At 34.2% G+C, this 18,702-nt stretch overlaps 1 protein-coding gene across 1 annotated transcript in view; it reads right to left on the minus strand.

The window, feature by feature from the left end:
* pcnt (pericentrin) overlaps positions 1-18,702 on the minus strand; it is a 94,232-nt gene that overhangs the window by 39,910 nt on the left and 35,620 nt on the right. The window contains exons 23-31 of the mRNA XM_056459601.1: positions 18,339-18,485; positions 15,749-15,909; positions 15,479-15,660; positions 13,169-13,386; positions 10,199-10,361; positions 8,409-8,600; positions 3,823-4,055; positions 3,587-3,706; positions 314-550 (exon numbers count right to left, since the gene is read on the minus strand). Of these exons, the coding sequence (XP_056315576.1) occupies positions 314-550; positions 3,587-3,706; positions 3,823-4,055; positions 8,409-8,600; positions 10,199-10,361; positions 13,169-13,386; positions 15,479-15,660; positions 15,749-15,909; positions 18,339-18,485 (1,653 nt within the window). The remainder of the gene's footprint in view (positions 1-313; positions 551-3,586; positions 3,707-3,822; positions 4,056-8,408; positions 8,601-10,198; positions 10,362-13,168; positions 13,387-15,478; positions 15,661-15,748; positions 15,910-18,338; positions 18,486-18,702) is intronic.

Here is an 18,702-nt window from a genome sequence, read left to right on the forward strand (position 1 = left end):
TATACACATCGACAACAAGGCAATGAAAACAGTTGGAACTAATTTAAGGGGGGAAAAAACAAACTCAGAACTACTGCATGTTTGATTTTTTACCTTTTGCTTGCATTCACTCAGTCTAAAAATATTCAGCATTTTTCTTCAGAGCATACGGGATATTTATGAAATATTTGCCTTCATATTTCATGCATATTTTCTGCAGGCATTTGTGCACAAGATACTTGAAAAGAATGCGACTGAAATGATATTGTAGTTAAATCAAGTTAATTTTGTGTCATTTCAGTCAGGTCCTACTTGTGAGTGTATTTTTGCACACCTGTGTGAGCTCCTGAAAGTTCTTGTGTCCTTTCTGAAGTTCTTGCTCCAGCTGTGTTACCGTTCGGCTTGCTTCTGCACAGCTCAGCAACGCCTGCTCCAGCTCGCGGATACGAGTTGCCAATTTTTCAATTTCTTCATTACGCTCTTCCACGTCACGCTGGCACTGCTCTTTCGCTAATAATAGTACACTGTAGTCTTCCATTTTGTCTTTGATCAGAGCCTGAAGACTTTCCACCTGTACAAACATCACAGCAAGAAAGTCACATGCATAGAGAAAAATGAGCTACAGGTGTATGATGAAAAACATTAAATAAACACTCCACTTTATTTAGAAATAGACTCATTTTTAAATCAGTTAAACAGTTTTAGCATTTTGTAAGTCATTCAGCCGTGCGCCGGGTCTGGAGGGAGTGCTTTTAGCTTAGCATAAATCATTGAATCGGATTAGCCCTTTAGCGTCGCACTCAAGCGGTTTTCAAAAACCGTTCAAAAAATTTTATTTAAAAGCTTGACTCTTTTGTAATTACATCGTGTACTAAGACTGACAAAATGAGAAGTTGCAATTTAATAGGTCGATTTGGCTAGGAACTATACTCTCATTCCAGTGTGACGATGAAGGAACTTGGCTGCTGTACCATGGCTGTAGCAGGAGCAATAATATTACGCAGAATTATTATCTAGTTAGCTAACTGTGGACTATTTTCAGGTGCTGCGTAACATAATTGCTAATGGTCTAATCCGATTCAATAATTTACGCTAAACTGAAAGTGCTCACCCTAGACCTGGAAATAAACTTAAGGGGAGTTGTAAAATCAGTCCAACAGTGGAGTTTTACCATTTTTGAATGCTTTCAACCAATTTCCAGGTCTGCATTTTTAGCATAAATCATTTAATCAGATAACACCATTAGCATCGCACTCAATCAGTTTTCAGAAATAGTTTCCAAAATGTTTTCATTTAAAGCTTGACTTGTAATTACTATTTGTACTGTTACTTGTGTAAAAACTTGTAGTCTTCTCTTCGTACACAAGTAATTACAAATAGTGTAATAAGACGGACCAAAAAAGAGAAGTTGCTTTTTTCTAGGCCGACATGGCTAGGAACTATACTCTCATACCAGCGTAATGAAAAAGGAACTTTGCTGCTGTACTATGGCTGCAGTAGAACCAATGATATTATGCAGCACTGTTACCTAGCTAGCTAACTGTGCACCAATTTCAGGTGCTGCGTAATATCATTGCTAATGGTCTAATCCGATTCAATGATTTATGCTAAGCTAAGCTAAAAGTACTCACAGCAGAGCCGGAAATTGGCGGAATGGATTCAAATATGTTAAAATTCAACTGTTTAAATCAAGGGGAGTTGTAAAACCAGTCTATTTCCAAAAAACTGGAGTGTTCCTTAAATTTTTAATGTTTGTATCCAAATACTTAATGTTGTAGTATATGTCAAGCAAGCAGCACCAAAAACTATATAAAACAACACTTCTGCCAAGAATAGAAACATTTAAGGGGGTTACAAGATAATCCTAAAAGGAATGGATAGATGAGCTGAAGTGAACAGTTAAGTCATTCTTTCAGGAGCTACAACTGTAGTAAGCAGACATTTCATAGGACAGAGAAAAAGAATGTGTTTTGGCATGGGAGAATGGAAAAGGGAAAAACAACAACATTAATGAAAGACATGGCTGATGTACTGTGTATAACGGAGGAAGCTTTGACAAACAAGACAAGACAATGACTGGACAATATCCATTACATGCGCTACTACTTGGAAACACTGCCTAAGCCATGCAATATCGGCTACAGAATCAGCACATTCGTGGCTACTGCTGGATCACATACCTGAAGAGCCAAGTCCTCAATCTACATTTAGTTAGGGAGAAAAAGAATAGCATCTAAATAAGCAGTCAAATCATTCAGAGATCAGAATCAGCCAGAGAATATCAGAATGGCTCTAGTTTCACAGACATAATTTGTGATCAGGTATGGAAGACGAGTGGGTTTTCTAGATCTATAAATACCATATACTAGGCTAAATCGATTTCCCCAGCATCATGAGAATACATGCATGTTTAGCCAAAAACACTTATATTAAAATAACTAGCAGTGTATTTAACACTGCAAATAGACCAACATATTTTCATAAAAGTAGCAAAATAATAATAAAAATAATATTACAATTAAAAACAAAGTGATTTTCTATTTCAAAAATCACCATTTAATAAAACAATTGTAATGGTCACAACATACAGGGTAGCCACTATATACATCAAACCCTCCTTCCTTGACTTTCTCCAACTAAAAAGTGGAATTTCTAAGACATCTAATGAATGGAAAAAAAAAAAAAAAATACAGCTTTTGCGCGTTTCATAATTAAAATGGTTTACGCTTAAATATATTTTTGCATAACTTTAATATCCAGTACGAGAACAACCATTAATAATTTATCTTATTTTTTCTTTTAAAATCTGAGGTAAATTTTCCATTGTTGTTCTCATATTGGCCATTTACGGTTTGGGGTTGTGAAGTGCTTCCTCTCCCATATTCAACTTCTTGATGGTAGTTTTACAAACTTTATAGTAAGCTTTTGTCAACTACTTTTAAAACAACTTTGAAGGGGTTATTTTGAAGCCTGGCATGTAAGCCTTTGTACACAAAACAGCCTGCTAACTGCACTTGAGTTAAGTGATTACCAATTGAAAAAAAAAAATAATAATAATATAATAAATAAATATACATAAATAAAAAAACAACAAACATTAATAAAGAAAAATATTAAATAAATAAATATAAATAACTACAAAAAAAAAATAAAAAATAAATGAAATAAAAATACATAAAAATAAAATACATAAATACAAAAAAAAAATAAATAAATAAATTAAAATAATAATAATAATAATGTTGAAAAAAAAGCCTAACCATTACAATATAAAAAATGCGTAACAATTTAAAAAATGCAGCAAAGAAAATTTTTTTATAACTTTCAATGTCTGGTATAAACATTTTGAAATTCCATGATATTCCAAAAATTCCCAGACTCCTTTGGAATTCTGAACAGTTCTTTAAAAATGAGGGGGAAAAAGCTAAACTAATCCTGGACCAGGAATAAAATGGTTAAAGAATAATTCCTTAAGTGGGGAAGCTTCTGATGATCCATTTTGCTCACATACACTTGCAACATTATCCAATTTACAAAAAGAAATACATTTTTAAAAAATCTGACTTAAGATAGTAGCACATCTGAAGTTCTAAGCATTAAACCTTACCCTTTGACCCTTGCTGTCAACTGATGCATGTCCTTTAGATGGATGTTTTAACTGAGCTTCCAGATTCTTGATTTCTTGCTGAAATTCATCTCTTTCATGCTCCCGTTCCACTGCTTGTTCCTGTGAAAAACAAATTAAGCTAAGCTAACACAAAGTCTGTATGACTGAAGAAAAAGTGTAAAATCAGGGAGTCAAACGTCTGCACAGAACCTGAATGAAGCACTGAATAAACTCACGTCGATGAACTGCCGGTTATGTTTGAGCTGTTTCTCTAGAGCATCAATATGTTGCTGCAGGTCTTCAGTCTGCAGGCGGTGCTGTTCCTCCAGCTGTTGCGCACGGCTCTCCTGCTCCTCCAGGGCCTGTTCCAGCATCTGCAGACGGGACGCCAAGCCACCGCGATCCTTCTCCGCCTGCCGCTGAACTTCCACACACTCCTGGCCGAGACGCTCGGCCTCCGCCAGAAGAGCTGCACAGAGCCCAAGAACAAGTGAGTAAAATGTGTAAAGGAGTTTAAAACACACTCAAGTATTAAAATGCACGCATGCAAGAGAGCTTTGGATCATTTGCGCCCTCTCAACGCACAAATAAAAAAGCACAGCAAACTGGATCGTAGAAACTGGCAAAGAATAAAAAGTCAAAAGAAAATTTAGACCTTCAAAATGGTATTTGAACAAGTTAGGCTGCAACAAAAAAAAAAAAAAAAAAAAAAGATTACATTAAAGCAAAAACGTTAATGAAAATATTTCTAGGGGTGTAACAATGCACTCCACTAACGTTTCGATACTGAACGCAGGATACAATATTTTGCCTATATTGTATGCTATAAAACAAATCAGACACTCAAAACAAAACGCACTGAAATATTAAAATGCAAGCATGCAAGAGAGCTTTGGATCATTTGTGCATTCTCAACGCACAAATAAAAAAGCACAGCAAACTGGATCAAGTAGAATCTGGCAAAGAATAAAAAGTCAAACGAAAATTTAGACCTTCAAAATTATATTTGAAGTTAGGCTGCAAAAAATGATTACATTAAACCAAAATGTTAATGAGAAACTAATTTCATGGGGTAACAATGCACTCAACTCTCGATTCGATACATATGTCAATACTGAACTCACGATACGATATTTTCCCTATATTGTATCAGTGCCGTGCCAATTCACAATGTTATATTGAATAGCGATAATTTGTCAACAACAAAGTTGATATTCGAAACAAGTTAAGCTGCGAAAAAGATTATATTAAAGCAAGAATGTTAATGAAACAGATTTCTAGGGGTGTAAATGCACTCGTCACGATTCGATACGGAATTCACAATACGATATTTTTTCTATATTGTATGCAAAAAAAAAAAAAAAAAGAGACTCAAAACAAACAAAAAAAAACGCACAGCAAACTGGATTGAGTAGAAACTGGCAAAGAATGAAAAAAGTCAAACAAAATTTTAGACTTTCAAAATGATATTTAGGCTGCAAAAAAAAAGATTACATTAAAGCAAAAACGTTAATGAAAAACTCATTTCTAGGGGTGTAACAATGCACTCAACTCTTGTTTAAATACGCATTGATACTGAACTCACAATACAATATTTTCTCTATATGGTATTAGGGCTGTGCCAATAAACAATATTATATCGAATCGCGATCAAATTTATGTCAACAACAATGAAGTTTTGATATTCGAATAACTTTGGCAGCAAAAAAAATATTACATTAAAGAAATAACGTTAAAGAAACAATTTCTAGGGGTGTAAATGCACTCGTCATGATTCAATACTGAACTCACGATACAATATTTTCTCTATTTTGTAGGCTAGAAAAAAAAAAAAAAAAACACTCAAATCAAAACGCAATAAAAATACTAAAATGCAACCATGCAAGAGAGCTTTGGATCATTTGTACATTCTCAACAACGCACAAATAAAAAAAAGCACAGAAAAATGGATTGAGTAGAATCTGGCAAAGAATGAAAAGTCAAAAAAGTTTAGACAGTCAAAATGATATTAGAACAAGTTAGGCTGCAAAAATAAATGTAAAGATTAAAGCAAGAACTTTGATGAAACAAATTCCTAGAGATGTAAATGCACTCAAGTCACGATTCGATACGCATTTCGATACTGAAACGATATTTTCTCTATATTGTATGCTATAAACAACAACAAAAAAAAGACACTCAAAAGAAAACACTCAAAGGTTAAAATGCAAGCATGCAAGGGAGCGTTGGATCATTTGTGCATTCTCAATTCACAAATAAAGCACAGCAAACTGGATCGAGTAGAAACTGGCAAAGAATGAACAGTAAAATGATAATTTAGACCGTCAAAATTATATTCAAACAAGTTAGGCTGCAAAAAAAGATTACATTAAAGCAAGAACGTTAATGAAACCATTTCTAGGGGTGTAACAATGCACTCATGTTTTGATACGCATTTCGATACTGGACTAACGATATTCGATATTTTCTGTACATTGTATAAAAAAACAAAACAAAGTCAAAATAAAACAAAAGACAAAATAAAACACTCAAACATTGAAATGCAAGCATGCAAGAGAGCTTTGGATCATTTGTACATTCTTAACACACAAATAAAAAGCACAGAAAACTGGATTGAGTAGAAACTGGCAAAGAACAAAATGATATTTGAACAAGATAGGCTGCAAAAAAATAAATAAATTAAAGATTAACTTTAAATCTAGAAATCACCACATTAAAACTTGAAATCACCACATTAAAACTTGAAATCACCACAAACACGAGTCTTACTGTTTACGTCAGCAATTTGTATTTTACGATGTACCGTTACACCCCTACAAATTGCTAAAAACATAGTTTGCAAACTTCATCTGAAATGGATGCATTTAGTGGTCAAGGAATTTTGTTTTAAAATCAAATATTACATCATCCATGGTTTATAACAACAAACCTGTGTCTTCCTCTGCGTCGAGGAACCCTACAGAGCAGAAAGAATTTGTAGGATGAAACCAGCTCCATAAGCACACAAACCACTCATTTACCGCTGCACCACAAGAACGCAGTATTGAACAAAAATGATATCTTGATATTTTTCTGGGATTTTTATAGCCATATTAGATACAGCTGAAGTCAGAATTATTAGCCCCCCTTTGAATTTTTTTCTTTTTTAAATAGTTCCTAAATGATGTTTTACAGAGCAAAGATATTTTCACAGTATGTCTGATAATATTTTTTCTTCTGGAGAAAGTCGTATTTGTTTTATTTTGGCTAGAATGAAAGCAGTTTTTAATTTTTTAAAAACCAGTTTAAGGTCAAAATTATTAGCCCCTTTAAGCTATTTTTTTTTGATAATCTACAGAACAAAGCATCGCTATACAATCACTTGTCTAATTACCCTAACCTTCCTAGTTAACCTAATTAACCTACTTAAGCCTTTAAAATGTCACTTTAATCTGAATAAAAGTTTCTTGAAAAATATCTAGTCAAATATTATTTACTATCATCATGACAAAGATACAGTAAATCAGTTATTAAAAATGAGTTATTAAAACTATTATTTAAAAAAAAAAAATCCTTCTCTCCGTTAAACAGAAAATGAATAAACAGGGGGGCTAATAATTCTAACTTCAATTGTATATGCAGCAAATGGCATAATCTTTGGTTTATTTTAGTATTTGCCAACTCTGGACTATAGAAGAGGCACAGATTGTTCATATGCATTTGGACTGACTGATTAATGCAGCTAAGTAGGTTTGAAGAGATTGATCACCCAAAAATGAAAATTCTCATCATTTACTCAACTGGTTCCAAACATTAACGAGTTTTCCCTTTTCTGTTGAACAAAAAAAAGAAGTTACTTTGGTTACAGGTTTCTACAATTTTTCATTGACTTGCACAGTAGGAAAAACAAGTGCTATGGAAATTTATAGAGTTACAACAATTAAATAATCGATTAAAAAAATAAATAAATAAATAAAAATTCAACACTGAAATATTTTAAATGATACAATCTTGCTTTTGGTTAGTTTCAATACTGGTTTTTGCTCTCTCGCACTCTCTCTCTTCTCACCAGAAAGGAGATTAACAACAACAATAACAACAACAACAACTTTGCTTTAAAAAAACAAAACTAAATTAGTGCAATTTCACCTTATTTTTTGATTAATGTATTGCCTCTTGGCAACTGCTGACGTATCAGGTATAAGCATTATATGGTTCAGTTATTTTTTCCTGTTACTTTATTTGTATATTTTTAACTTAGCGGAATGTGTTCCTCACAGTATCAAAAATGGTATCGAATCTCAATATTTTTTAAGGTATCATATGAAGGTTGGAAATTTCTGTATCATGACAACACTATAAAGAGAGAGTAAATGAGGACAATATTCAGTTTTGGGTGAACTATCCCTTTAAATGCATAAGATTGTAATTTATGAGGTTAAAAAACTAATTATACTTCTAAATGAAACTTTGAACTACTATATTATAGATGACGCACATTGCATAGACACCTCTTTAGCGGGGCAGTCTGGGATGTACTGAATGACACCATTACATAAATGTAAGTTATGCAATATTACCAGAGAATTACACTACAGAACAGTGTATCCCAACCATGTACCTGGAGACACACCAACAGTAAATATTTTGGATGTCGTCCTTATGCGACCCATGCATTTCAGATTTTGATGTCTCTTCTAATATTCCGATGAGTTGATTTAGCCATGTTTGATTAGGGAGAGGTTAAAAATGTGTACTGTTGGTGTGCCTTCAGGAACAGGGTTGGGAAACACTGCTATAGAACATCATTTTAAAGCACGACCGTAAGTCAGTCCTCTCTCACCCTTCTCCGTGTCTCCAAGGTCGGCAGTGAGGGCTTCTCTCTGGCGCAGGAGAAGAGTGTGATTCTCGCCAATCTGCTTTAGCTGCATGCGTGCTCTCTCCAGCTCCTCTGCCAGACGCTGTTCCTGCGTCTCCTTCTGCTGAAGCACCTCCTCCAAAGCAGCTTTCTCAGCAACGTAGCCTTCAATCAGACCTAGAGCCATATGTAGTCAGAATTATTAGCCCTCCTGTTTATTTTTTCACCCAATTTCAGTTTGACAAAGAGCAGATTTTTTTCCCCCAACACATTTCTAAACATAATAGTTTTAATATTTTTAATAACTGATTTCTTTTATCTTTGCCATGATTACAGAACATAATATTTTAGTAGATAATTTTTAACATACTAGTACTCAGCTTAAATTGACATTTAAAAAGCTAACTAGGTTAATTAGGCAAGTAACGATGGTTTGTTCTATAGCCGATCGAAAAGGAGTGCTTAATGGCACTTAATAATAATAATAATAATAATAATAATAATAATAATAATAATAATAATAACAACAACAACAACCTTAAAATTATTATTATTTTTTTTATTAAAGACTGCAGTTATTCTAGCCAAAATAAAACAAATAAGGGTGCATTCACAGCTGAAGATCGATTGGTTTGTTTCGAAAAAGGGAGAAAAATTATTACCATGTTGCTCTTTGTTCTTGGTGCGGTTCGCTTTCACATGGCAAAGTTTACAAGCGGACCAAAATAGTTAAAACAAGTCACGTGCGAGTAAACTCTCCTCGCATTGGTCAGAGTTTCAGGGTCAGAGTCCCACGGATTCCTCTCAGCTGTCATACATTGTTATTTTAATTTATGATGAGGAGCAGTAAGACATGAGCGGAAAGGTGCACTTTAATTTTTGGTCACAGACAGTGATCAAATATAAATCAGGGAAGACTTTCTCATACATGGCCTCATTGCAGGTGTAAAGGGTTGTAAAAAACTATTTAATCAATCAATTTAAAAAAAACGTTGGCTAGAACTATGCATTATAGGCTTACATTATAGAGAGAAATAACAGATGAACCGAGACTGCAGTCAGATCATGAAGCAGGTCAATGGTGTCAGTGCAGAAATGAACTAAACAACAGGCCTAATGCAAAATATTATAAGATTAAAATATGGAAAAAAATATGGATATACAGATAAACAGCTCTTGTTAATATTTCAGCATGCTTTCACTTTCGTATTCGACATGAAACGCAGATTTACCAGTAAGAATGACCATACTAAGAAGGGATCCCTACTCATACTCTCTTTATATAGCCATATAACTATGATATTACATATCCATAATACAATGTGATATAGCCTGGTTCAACAGATGGTTGGATCATATTTCTTTCTTACTAGAATCAATTCAGGCGGTCTTGGACTGATTGTTTTGGTGCAGATCAGAGTGCAATTGCAGGTTTTACATATGCCATACAAACCACACAAACCAGGCAAGCGAGCCAGGTTCCAAAATAAACGTCTAGGTGTGAAAGCACCATAAGACTTCCTTCAGAAGAAGAAAATATAAAAGGAAATAATGTGTAAAATTTCTTGCTCCGTTTAACATCATTTGGGAAATGTTTAAAAAATAAGAAAAAAAAAAAAAAAAAAAAAAAAAAAATCAGAAGAGGACTACTAATTTAGACTTCAACTGTAAATGCATACAGGACAGCAAATGAGTCGTAGAAGTGACTGACACTAGAGGAGAAATATGCAGATATGAATCATCTGATAACAGAGTGTAAATACAGGAGTTCTGACCTTCAGCCTTGTGAAGCTCCAACTGTAGCTGGCTCTTCAGACTGGCCTCATGGTCAAGCTGCTCTAGGAGCTGAGAGTTCTGAAACAGCAGAGACGCGCCGGCTTCACCTCCATCTCGGAATCGCTCATTTAGTACAGCCTGCAGACCACACATCTGCTCCAGCTACAGCAAAGAAACAGAGGAGGAGAGAAAAGATCAACAGTTAATCGGTTTAAAAAACAAACAAACAAAAAAGCCATAAATTCATTCAAATATCAGGGTTCCCACACTTTCCCAGCACATGTATCGCCAAAAAGTCCTTACTTTACTTAACATTTCACGTACACTTCATATGTTAATGTCAGAGTAATTTTAAAAAAATTGACCAGTTTTAAAAAGTCATGTTCCAAAGAACTTTAATAAAATTAGTTAAATTTAATACTGATATTAAAATGTGGTTTAAGTAATATTGATAAAATGTGTGTTATTTGTCAGAGTTACGGTGTAAGATTTAAATCTAAGATTTGTAATTTTTAAATGAGTTTTTTTTCGTTCCGTTTTCGACAATTGAGTACAACGGCTGAAATAAAAACAAACACAGGTCCTTGAAAGTGCTTGAATTAAAAATCACAAATAAAATTTGTTTATGGTTAAGTACTTTCTAGGCCTTAAACTCGTATGTCTGAAATTCAAGTCCCCTCAAGAAGCGTGGGAACCCTGATTATTAATACTTAAATTGTAATGTGAATTTCTAACAGCACATTTTTTGATAACACTTTATTTTGATGGTCCATTCGAGTATTAGTAGACTGTCTGTTTCTATCTGTTGATACAGACATTTAACTGACTGTAGGGATGCACCAATACCATTTTTTTGGAATAGATCCGATTGCGATACAATAGTTTTTTTTGTTTTTTTCTAAGCATAAAACAGTTTCTATAGCTCTGGTGCTAAACTCAAATAATGTCATCTTTAGCAAAAAACAACAGCTCTATAGGCCTATACATGACAGACAGCACAATCTAACTAAAACATGCTTGCTGTAAACTAGGCAAGGTCCAGCTTATGTTTCCTTTTTTAATATACAGATTTTTATTTGAAATCTGCAATAGGCTACCACTATTGATACTGTTAATGTTAATGACAATTCATATAGCGCCCATTAGTTTCACTTTTATTAATATAATCAACTACTTTGACCACAATGAGCCAGGCTTTACAAACTATTCGCTGCACTTAAAGTATTCCCGGAAGAATAAACTCTGTCTAAAGGATGAGAGAACAAACTCATTGTGAGAATAATCTTACGGAGCAGAGCAGCGCACGCAGCCCTCCAATATCTGCAGACATTTCCAAAACAGCAGCTCAAATGGAACAATTAAGTGCGTTGAGGATCTGTCCAATGTATTATTGAGGCTTTTCTAATTAAACATTTCAGGTAGGCCTACTTTGTGTGTGAAGAGCAGGTAATAACCTTCTCTACTCCAGTGTTGTAAATGCGATCTGCTGATCTAACAGGCACATCGCAACATGATTTAAAAACAGCAATGAACTCCGTTGCAGGTCAAAATAAACCCATTTAATGCAAAACTAAAGCCATGTCTCCACTGACTATTTAAACTAAGAGGAACAAATAGTCTTGTAGAGAGTTTGTGTTGCGACAAATGCGACAAGCAGCTTGAATTGTGAATGAATGGAAAATGATTGACAGATGCAGCGGGGGAAAGTGAACGTGAATATTCATCTGTACTTCACATTAAACTGTAGAATGGCTTCAGAACATTTGGGATATAGTAGGCCTACATGACAACATTCTATCACCTTATAATAGGCTACCTTCAGGGCTTAGTTGGCGTATAAACACAGAATATAGCGCACGCGCAAGATCGGATTTGGATCGGTACCAGCTGACCAATACCCGATCCAGCAAAAATATGCTTTATCGAACTGATAAAGAAACATTGTCAACTTACACTAACCCTAACCACAACCTAATAGTCTACTATTAATCTAATGAGAATTAGTTGCAATGTAACAAATTTAACAAATGTGACCCATTTTTCTATCAGATATGATGCATTGACAGCAGGGTTATTGCTAACTCAAATCAAAACCATTGTAAAAAGATGCTAAATAAAGCTGAAATGGAGAAAAATAAAATTAACTCTAATAATCAGAAATACTTCCTTGACAACAGTGTGAAAATGATTGTTGTTAATGTTTATGCAAGTCAATAAATATTTAAACCACATAGTCATAATATACAAAAGATTTATTTTTCACATAAATGCTATTTTGAACATTTACACAAAAATAAAATTTATTTTAATCATTTAAATAACTTAAATGTATTAATTTAAAATCCATAAAAGTTTTATGCTCAAATCAGCTACTGAAAATTCAGTTGCCAACAAGGAATAAATGACAAAATCAAAATGAAAAGTGGGATGAACTACAGGTGGAAATTAAAATAAATATTCGAGTGAACCCAACATTTAAGTCTGTCCTTAAAGGGAAAGTTCACTCACAAATGAAAATTTGCCCAATTTACTCATCCCCAACAGGTTCAAAGCTTACATGACATTAAATGATATTTTGACGAAAGCTAGAAACCGCTAACCATTGACTTCCATAGAACAAAACAAATACTATGGAAGTCAATAGTTACCGGTTTCCAGCTCTCTTCACAATGTTTTCTTTTGTGTTCAACAGAACAAGAAAAAACTCAAACTGTTTTGTGACCAGTGAAAGGCGAGTAAATTTCAGTAAATTCAGATTTGGGTGAACTGTCCCTTTTAATATTAAAAGTGCATACTAAACTGTTTAAATAAAAATCACAAAAAATATATAACATGGATCATTAACTTCACCTCACTAGAAATTGCTATCAATACCGTTGAGTATCTGTAGCCACGAATACAATCTACTCCTGATAATAGACACTGTACGCAAATCCTGTAATAAATCAGTTGGTTTGTAAGTGTAGCACCTGTTGCGAAGTCTCTGAAAGCAGCTCCAGTAGCTTATCAACAGCGGTCCGCAAACGTGTACAGGCTCCTAACATGAGCTCCTCTCCTTCTGCCTCCAGCTCACCCTCCGGGCCAGAGAACACACTCTCACAAAGCCTCTGAGACAACTCGGACACCTCATCCACAGCGGAAGACCACACGCTACAGTCAGTTTCTGCTTCCACACCAATCGTCTCTCCTGGAAAAAACAAAAACTAAATGATAACTTTCCTGTTAAAAATCCAGTTTAAAATCAACTAAAATGCTACATATGAAAGAGAAAACATTTATAAATATTTTTAAAGTAATATACAGGTTTTATCAAGTCAACTTTAAGACTTAAGGCTTTTTTAAAACTATTATGAAATAATTTATACAGTGTTAAACACTAAGCATTTTCTTCTAATGACCCAGTTGTGCCAATGGTAAACATTTTTACTTGTCTCAATTCTAAATTAACTAAATTTGAGTTTGTTTGTTTAACTCAAGTCTCAAGCAAACTCAAGTCTCACTTCTTTTTCCAACATAACATTTCTTTTAAAAAAAATTATTGAAATTGTTTTAAAAACCACCATAAACTAAATGTATGCACACGTCTGTTCAGGTCAGTGTTCTCAGAATATATGGTCTATAAATACATAGGAAACTTTTATACTTATGTTATTTTAAGGACGATAAACCATATTGGTAAATAGAGTAAAGTAAAGTTTCATTGAGATGTGATTGGATTGATATTGGCCCAATTGGGAAGCTTCATGGACCTAGTAAAAAAAAAAAAGACCTGCTTAAAATGATTTAAGACCAACAGCACCTAAAGCCTAAAGTCATGTTAATTGATCTGGAGGAGAATGAACTTTAAAAGGTTTTTTTGCATCATTAAAGTCACATGTAATAATCCGTGCTTATATATTTTATTTTAATTTCATGGACATACGCTCCACTAAAGTCATCCCGATCAATCTAAAATGTATGAATTCTTTCTAGAAAGTTACATTCAAGTCATCTGGTAAAATTGTATTCATAAAAATCACAATATATACCGCATAAAAAAGCTAAATATTGCAATGTCAGATTTTTTTCCAACATCTTGTAGCCCTAAAAACAAGACAACTTTTTGTGTATGTTGAAGTTAAAAATGTCATCAAGTATCAGATACACAGAAAAGTTTTTTTCATATTGATTTTTACTTTTCTACAGTATCAGTGCTTCCCACAGGTTTGAAATATACTTGCGGTGCTAGTCTGATTGAAACACACCATTTACCCACAGCACATGGCTAACTACACGCAACACAAAAAAAAAAAAAAAAAAAAAGATTTAACAATATTTTGATTTAATATACAGTTTCTTTTGAATGGGTTGAAGTTTTTTTTTTTTTTTAATAAACCCACTATTTGTCTTACTTCTATTCTATTCAGGAGCCATGTGCACCCACTGACAGGTAAAATCTGCTGATGACATTTTGTGCAGTATTGCCAAAGCATGTTGGATACAAGTATAAAATATGTAATATACCAACATCAAACTGAAAACATACAGCAAATGAGAAATAAATCACATTAAGGAATAAAAACATATGAAATAAAAATCTCTAAAGAGTATTATAATAACAAGAATAAAAAGTGTTGTTGTTTTTTTTTGTTTTTTTTTAAATAAGACAAATGAGTTAATTAACCATTTCTAACAGTGCAATCTAAAGATGCAACTTCGTCCTCTCTGAGTATATTGAAAAGTTTAGCCAAGCGAAAGTAAATCAGGCGTAAAATAAAAATGATGACTGCTTGGAAAGCGAAACCAAAAGCCAAATCCTGGACATTAAGATATTTAGAAACCCCGGACGAACGGAAAGTTTAAAAGGAGGATAAAAATAATAATAAAAAGACACCAAATATACTTGGGCGGTCGTTAATATACCTGGGTGGCCTGTCCAAGTAAAGTCTATGTGTGGGAAGCACCGAGTATATCGTATTTATTCAACAGTTTTATATGGCAATTATCATCAATAACAATATCTGGACATCTCATTAATTCAAAAAATTATTAGTTACATTTAAAAAGTATAGACTGTATATAGGTTATTGTTAGATTGACCAAGCATTCTCATAATACTGTACATTTGAGCAAACAGTTTTTGTTTTTTTCTGATCGGAAAAACTATCCAAATCAGTTGCTCAAAAATAAAATGTGATCCGTTTAACCAGCGAATCATCCAGATATTTTTATCCAAATTCAGTTCTTTCCCCATTTTATTAGTGATTAAATTTTTTTAAGCACTCTTTAAAGAAACATACCAGTTTCATGTGAATCATGGCTACTTCTGGCTGCCATGGAGCTGGGCGTTTTGTCCTCGGACTGACCACCTGAAACACACGGCCCTAACTTGTGGCAGATGTGCTCTTCCGTTGCCACAGTGATTCGAAGCATCTCTTTGACAATGCGCTGTAGTTTATCTCTTGCTGTTTGCAGGTCTTGTCTGACAGAGAGAAAAAAGTAATCAACTAACTACACGAGTTTACACAAATCAGTTATGGTTTCCCCCAAATGTCTGCAGGTAAGCTGACCTTTGCTGTGTGGCCGTGCTGAGGTCTGTTCTGAGCATGGCCATTAGATTGTCTCCCTCCTGTTTCTCCCGTTCTCTGCGATGCAGGAGGGTCCCAAGCGTGTCCATTTCTGCTCCTTTGCCCTCTAGCTCCCCCTGCAGTCCACTGACCTCTGCTCGCAGCTGAGGAAGAGGCAGGAGAGACACCACAGACAGGAAACCGGTCATCACACAAGTGTAAACGTTTACCCAAAGGGTGTCAGTTCAGGTAATGAATAAAGGAGGACGTTGTCATCTGGAGGCATAACAAATGAAGCTAGCTGAAAAATAAAAAACCCAATCTTTTGATGGCCTCATAGTTCCATAGAATGAGCAAGTGTCCAAGCATAAAAGACTCAATGCCAATAAGAGTGGAAAAACAGCGATTAAAAAAGGAGACATGAGAATGTAGCCTGAATTTAAATAAGGCTCCTGTAAGAATGTGTGGCGCTTTTCACCAGCCGAAAAGCATGCAAAGATGTAACCATAACAACCAGCCCTACTAAAGCTTAACTAGGCCCCATGTTATCATTTTCACCCACCAGTTCTTACATAGAGATTGTGTATACAGCATCCTCAACACTTCCTTAAAATAGTAAAGAGTCTGTATTTTGAAAAACGTTTTGTTTAAAAAGGACATGTAGGTCTGTTACAATCATGAATATTGCGCTGATGATTAACTATAGTTCACGGCGGAACTGTCACTTGCAGCTTAAAATGTTGTTTTTAAAAGGTATAGTCTAAAAATACTTAAATAGTATAACACAAACAGGTTCATATGAATTTATTTCTTCATACAAACTTTAATATCTCAAAACACAGGGTTTCTGGTAGTACCCAGAATAGCAAAGTCTACTAAAGAAGGTCGAGCATTCTCATTTATGGCGCTTTTCACCAGCCAAAAAGCATGCAAAGATGTAACCATAACAACCAGCCCTATCAAAGCTTAACTAGGCCTCATGTTATCATTCGCCCACCAGTTCTTACATGGACATTGTGTATATAGCATCCTCAACACCTTCTTAACATAGCAAAGAGTCTGTATTCTGGAAAACGGTTCGTTTCAAAAGGTCTGTTACAATCATGAATACTGCGCTTATGATTAACTATAGTTCATGTGAATGCAATTGTCACTTATGGCTTAAGCTTTAGTTTTTAAAAGGAAGTCTACAAGGAACCCTTTTCACAAGCCTGTAATGACGCATTTAATGGTCATCAATCTTAAATCCTTGAAAGTTTTATTATTCAGATTTTTTTAGAAAACTTATGTACATCTATATGCATTCATGTAAAAAAAAAAACGGGGGAAAAACAAAAAACAAAAAACGAATTACCGCTTGTGCAAGGTATTTCTAATGCAGCGTCTATGGGGCAGGACAGTAAATTTGAAGTTGTTCTCTCTTCGGTCTGCCGCCATCAGTCTCGCACAATTTTTTTTCTCTCTGAAAGTCTTGATAACACCACTGTCAAGTTTCTTCAATCATTTCAGCAAATAGGATTGTAAAGAAAATTATTTGTTGTACTCTTCATTCACTGCGCTCTAAGTTTAACCGACTATGATAACTTGCGATATTGAGAAACCCGAAAAAGTGAAAAGGGTCTATATTATAATACAAATAGGTCCAAATGACGACAATGCTGTGGAAATTACTGTACTAAGAGACTTCCCTTACTTCTTAGCTGAAATAATTGTGATTGAATTATATATCCAAATATCAGGTGATTAATATCACAATTTTAGTCATGTGACTAAGACCTACAGTTGCAGTCGCTTCCACTGTCAACTCAAATATTAATAATTATGATCTCCACCATCATCATAATCATCTTATTTTAATTATTTACACAATGTATATTGCAGCCGATCCCAATTCCTCTCTGCTGTAAAACATTACAAATATTGATCTTTTTTATTCATATTTTTTTTAAAAACTTAAATTTATGTAAAGTCTTCATTATTTTATGTATATAAATATCGCGTGTGCACTCAACATTATGTGGAGATCTTCATTACTATTTTTTTGTTGCACATGTCATTTTAGGGGCTCCATAATTTCCATGTGTAGCCATTAATTTGGCATGGAGAAAAACAAACAAACAAAAAAACACCACCAAAAGCAGCCTTTTCATTCATTAAAAAAAAAACAAAAAAAAAAACATGCAAAATATGATATGCGACAAAATGAATTTTTTTTTCCCTAAAATCAGCTCAAAACAAGCGCATTTAATATGCTCTGGCTGGCTAAACTCCATGCTTAAAGCTAATAAAATTAAACAACAAACCGGAAATTCAACTCTTATACTGAACAGAAGGAGCTTAAATAGAATTCTAACAAGAGAAGGTTGAGTAAATGACTGAATTATCTTTTTTAAGCTATTCCTTTAACTCAAACAGTCTGTAAACTCAAATCCAAATTAAGCGAACACCCGAATAACCTTAGCTTTCATTTCCTACTTGCATTGCCTTTGTTTTCAATATTAAATTCTTTACAGCCAATTTTTTAATTTAATATTTACATAAAGCAAAGGTTTGCACAAGATGTTATTGTTCTACAGACTTAAATGAGATGTACCTGTGACACAACAGTGTCTAGCTGCTGTAGTTGAGCAGTGAGCTGGCTCATCTTGTCACTGTAAGAGAGTTCAGTTTGCTCGTGTTGCTGTCTCAAAGTCTTCTCCAGCTCCTCAAGAGCAACGGCCTTTTCCTGATCGCTCTCCTCCTGAAAGACACATAGACACCATACATGTCACACAAGTCCAAACAAACATAATGACAATATAACTTAGATCAGCATGTACTTTGTGATCTCCGCTAACAAAAATAAAACGATCAACAAAAATACACAAATTGTCAAATCCTCATTCTGTCAGTCGTTGCTCACGTGTCCCTATACACTTCCTCCCATCTGTAGGATTAATACTGTGAGGACTTCTCTA

Source organism: Danio aesculapii, chromosome 6 (assembly GCF_903798145.1).
Source record: "Danio aesculapii chromosome 6, fDanAes4.1, whole genome shotgun sequence".
NCBI lineage: Eukaryota > Metazoa > Chordata > Actinopteri > Cypriniformes > Danionidae > Danio > Danio aesculapii.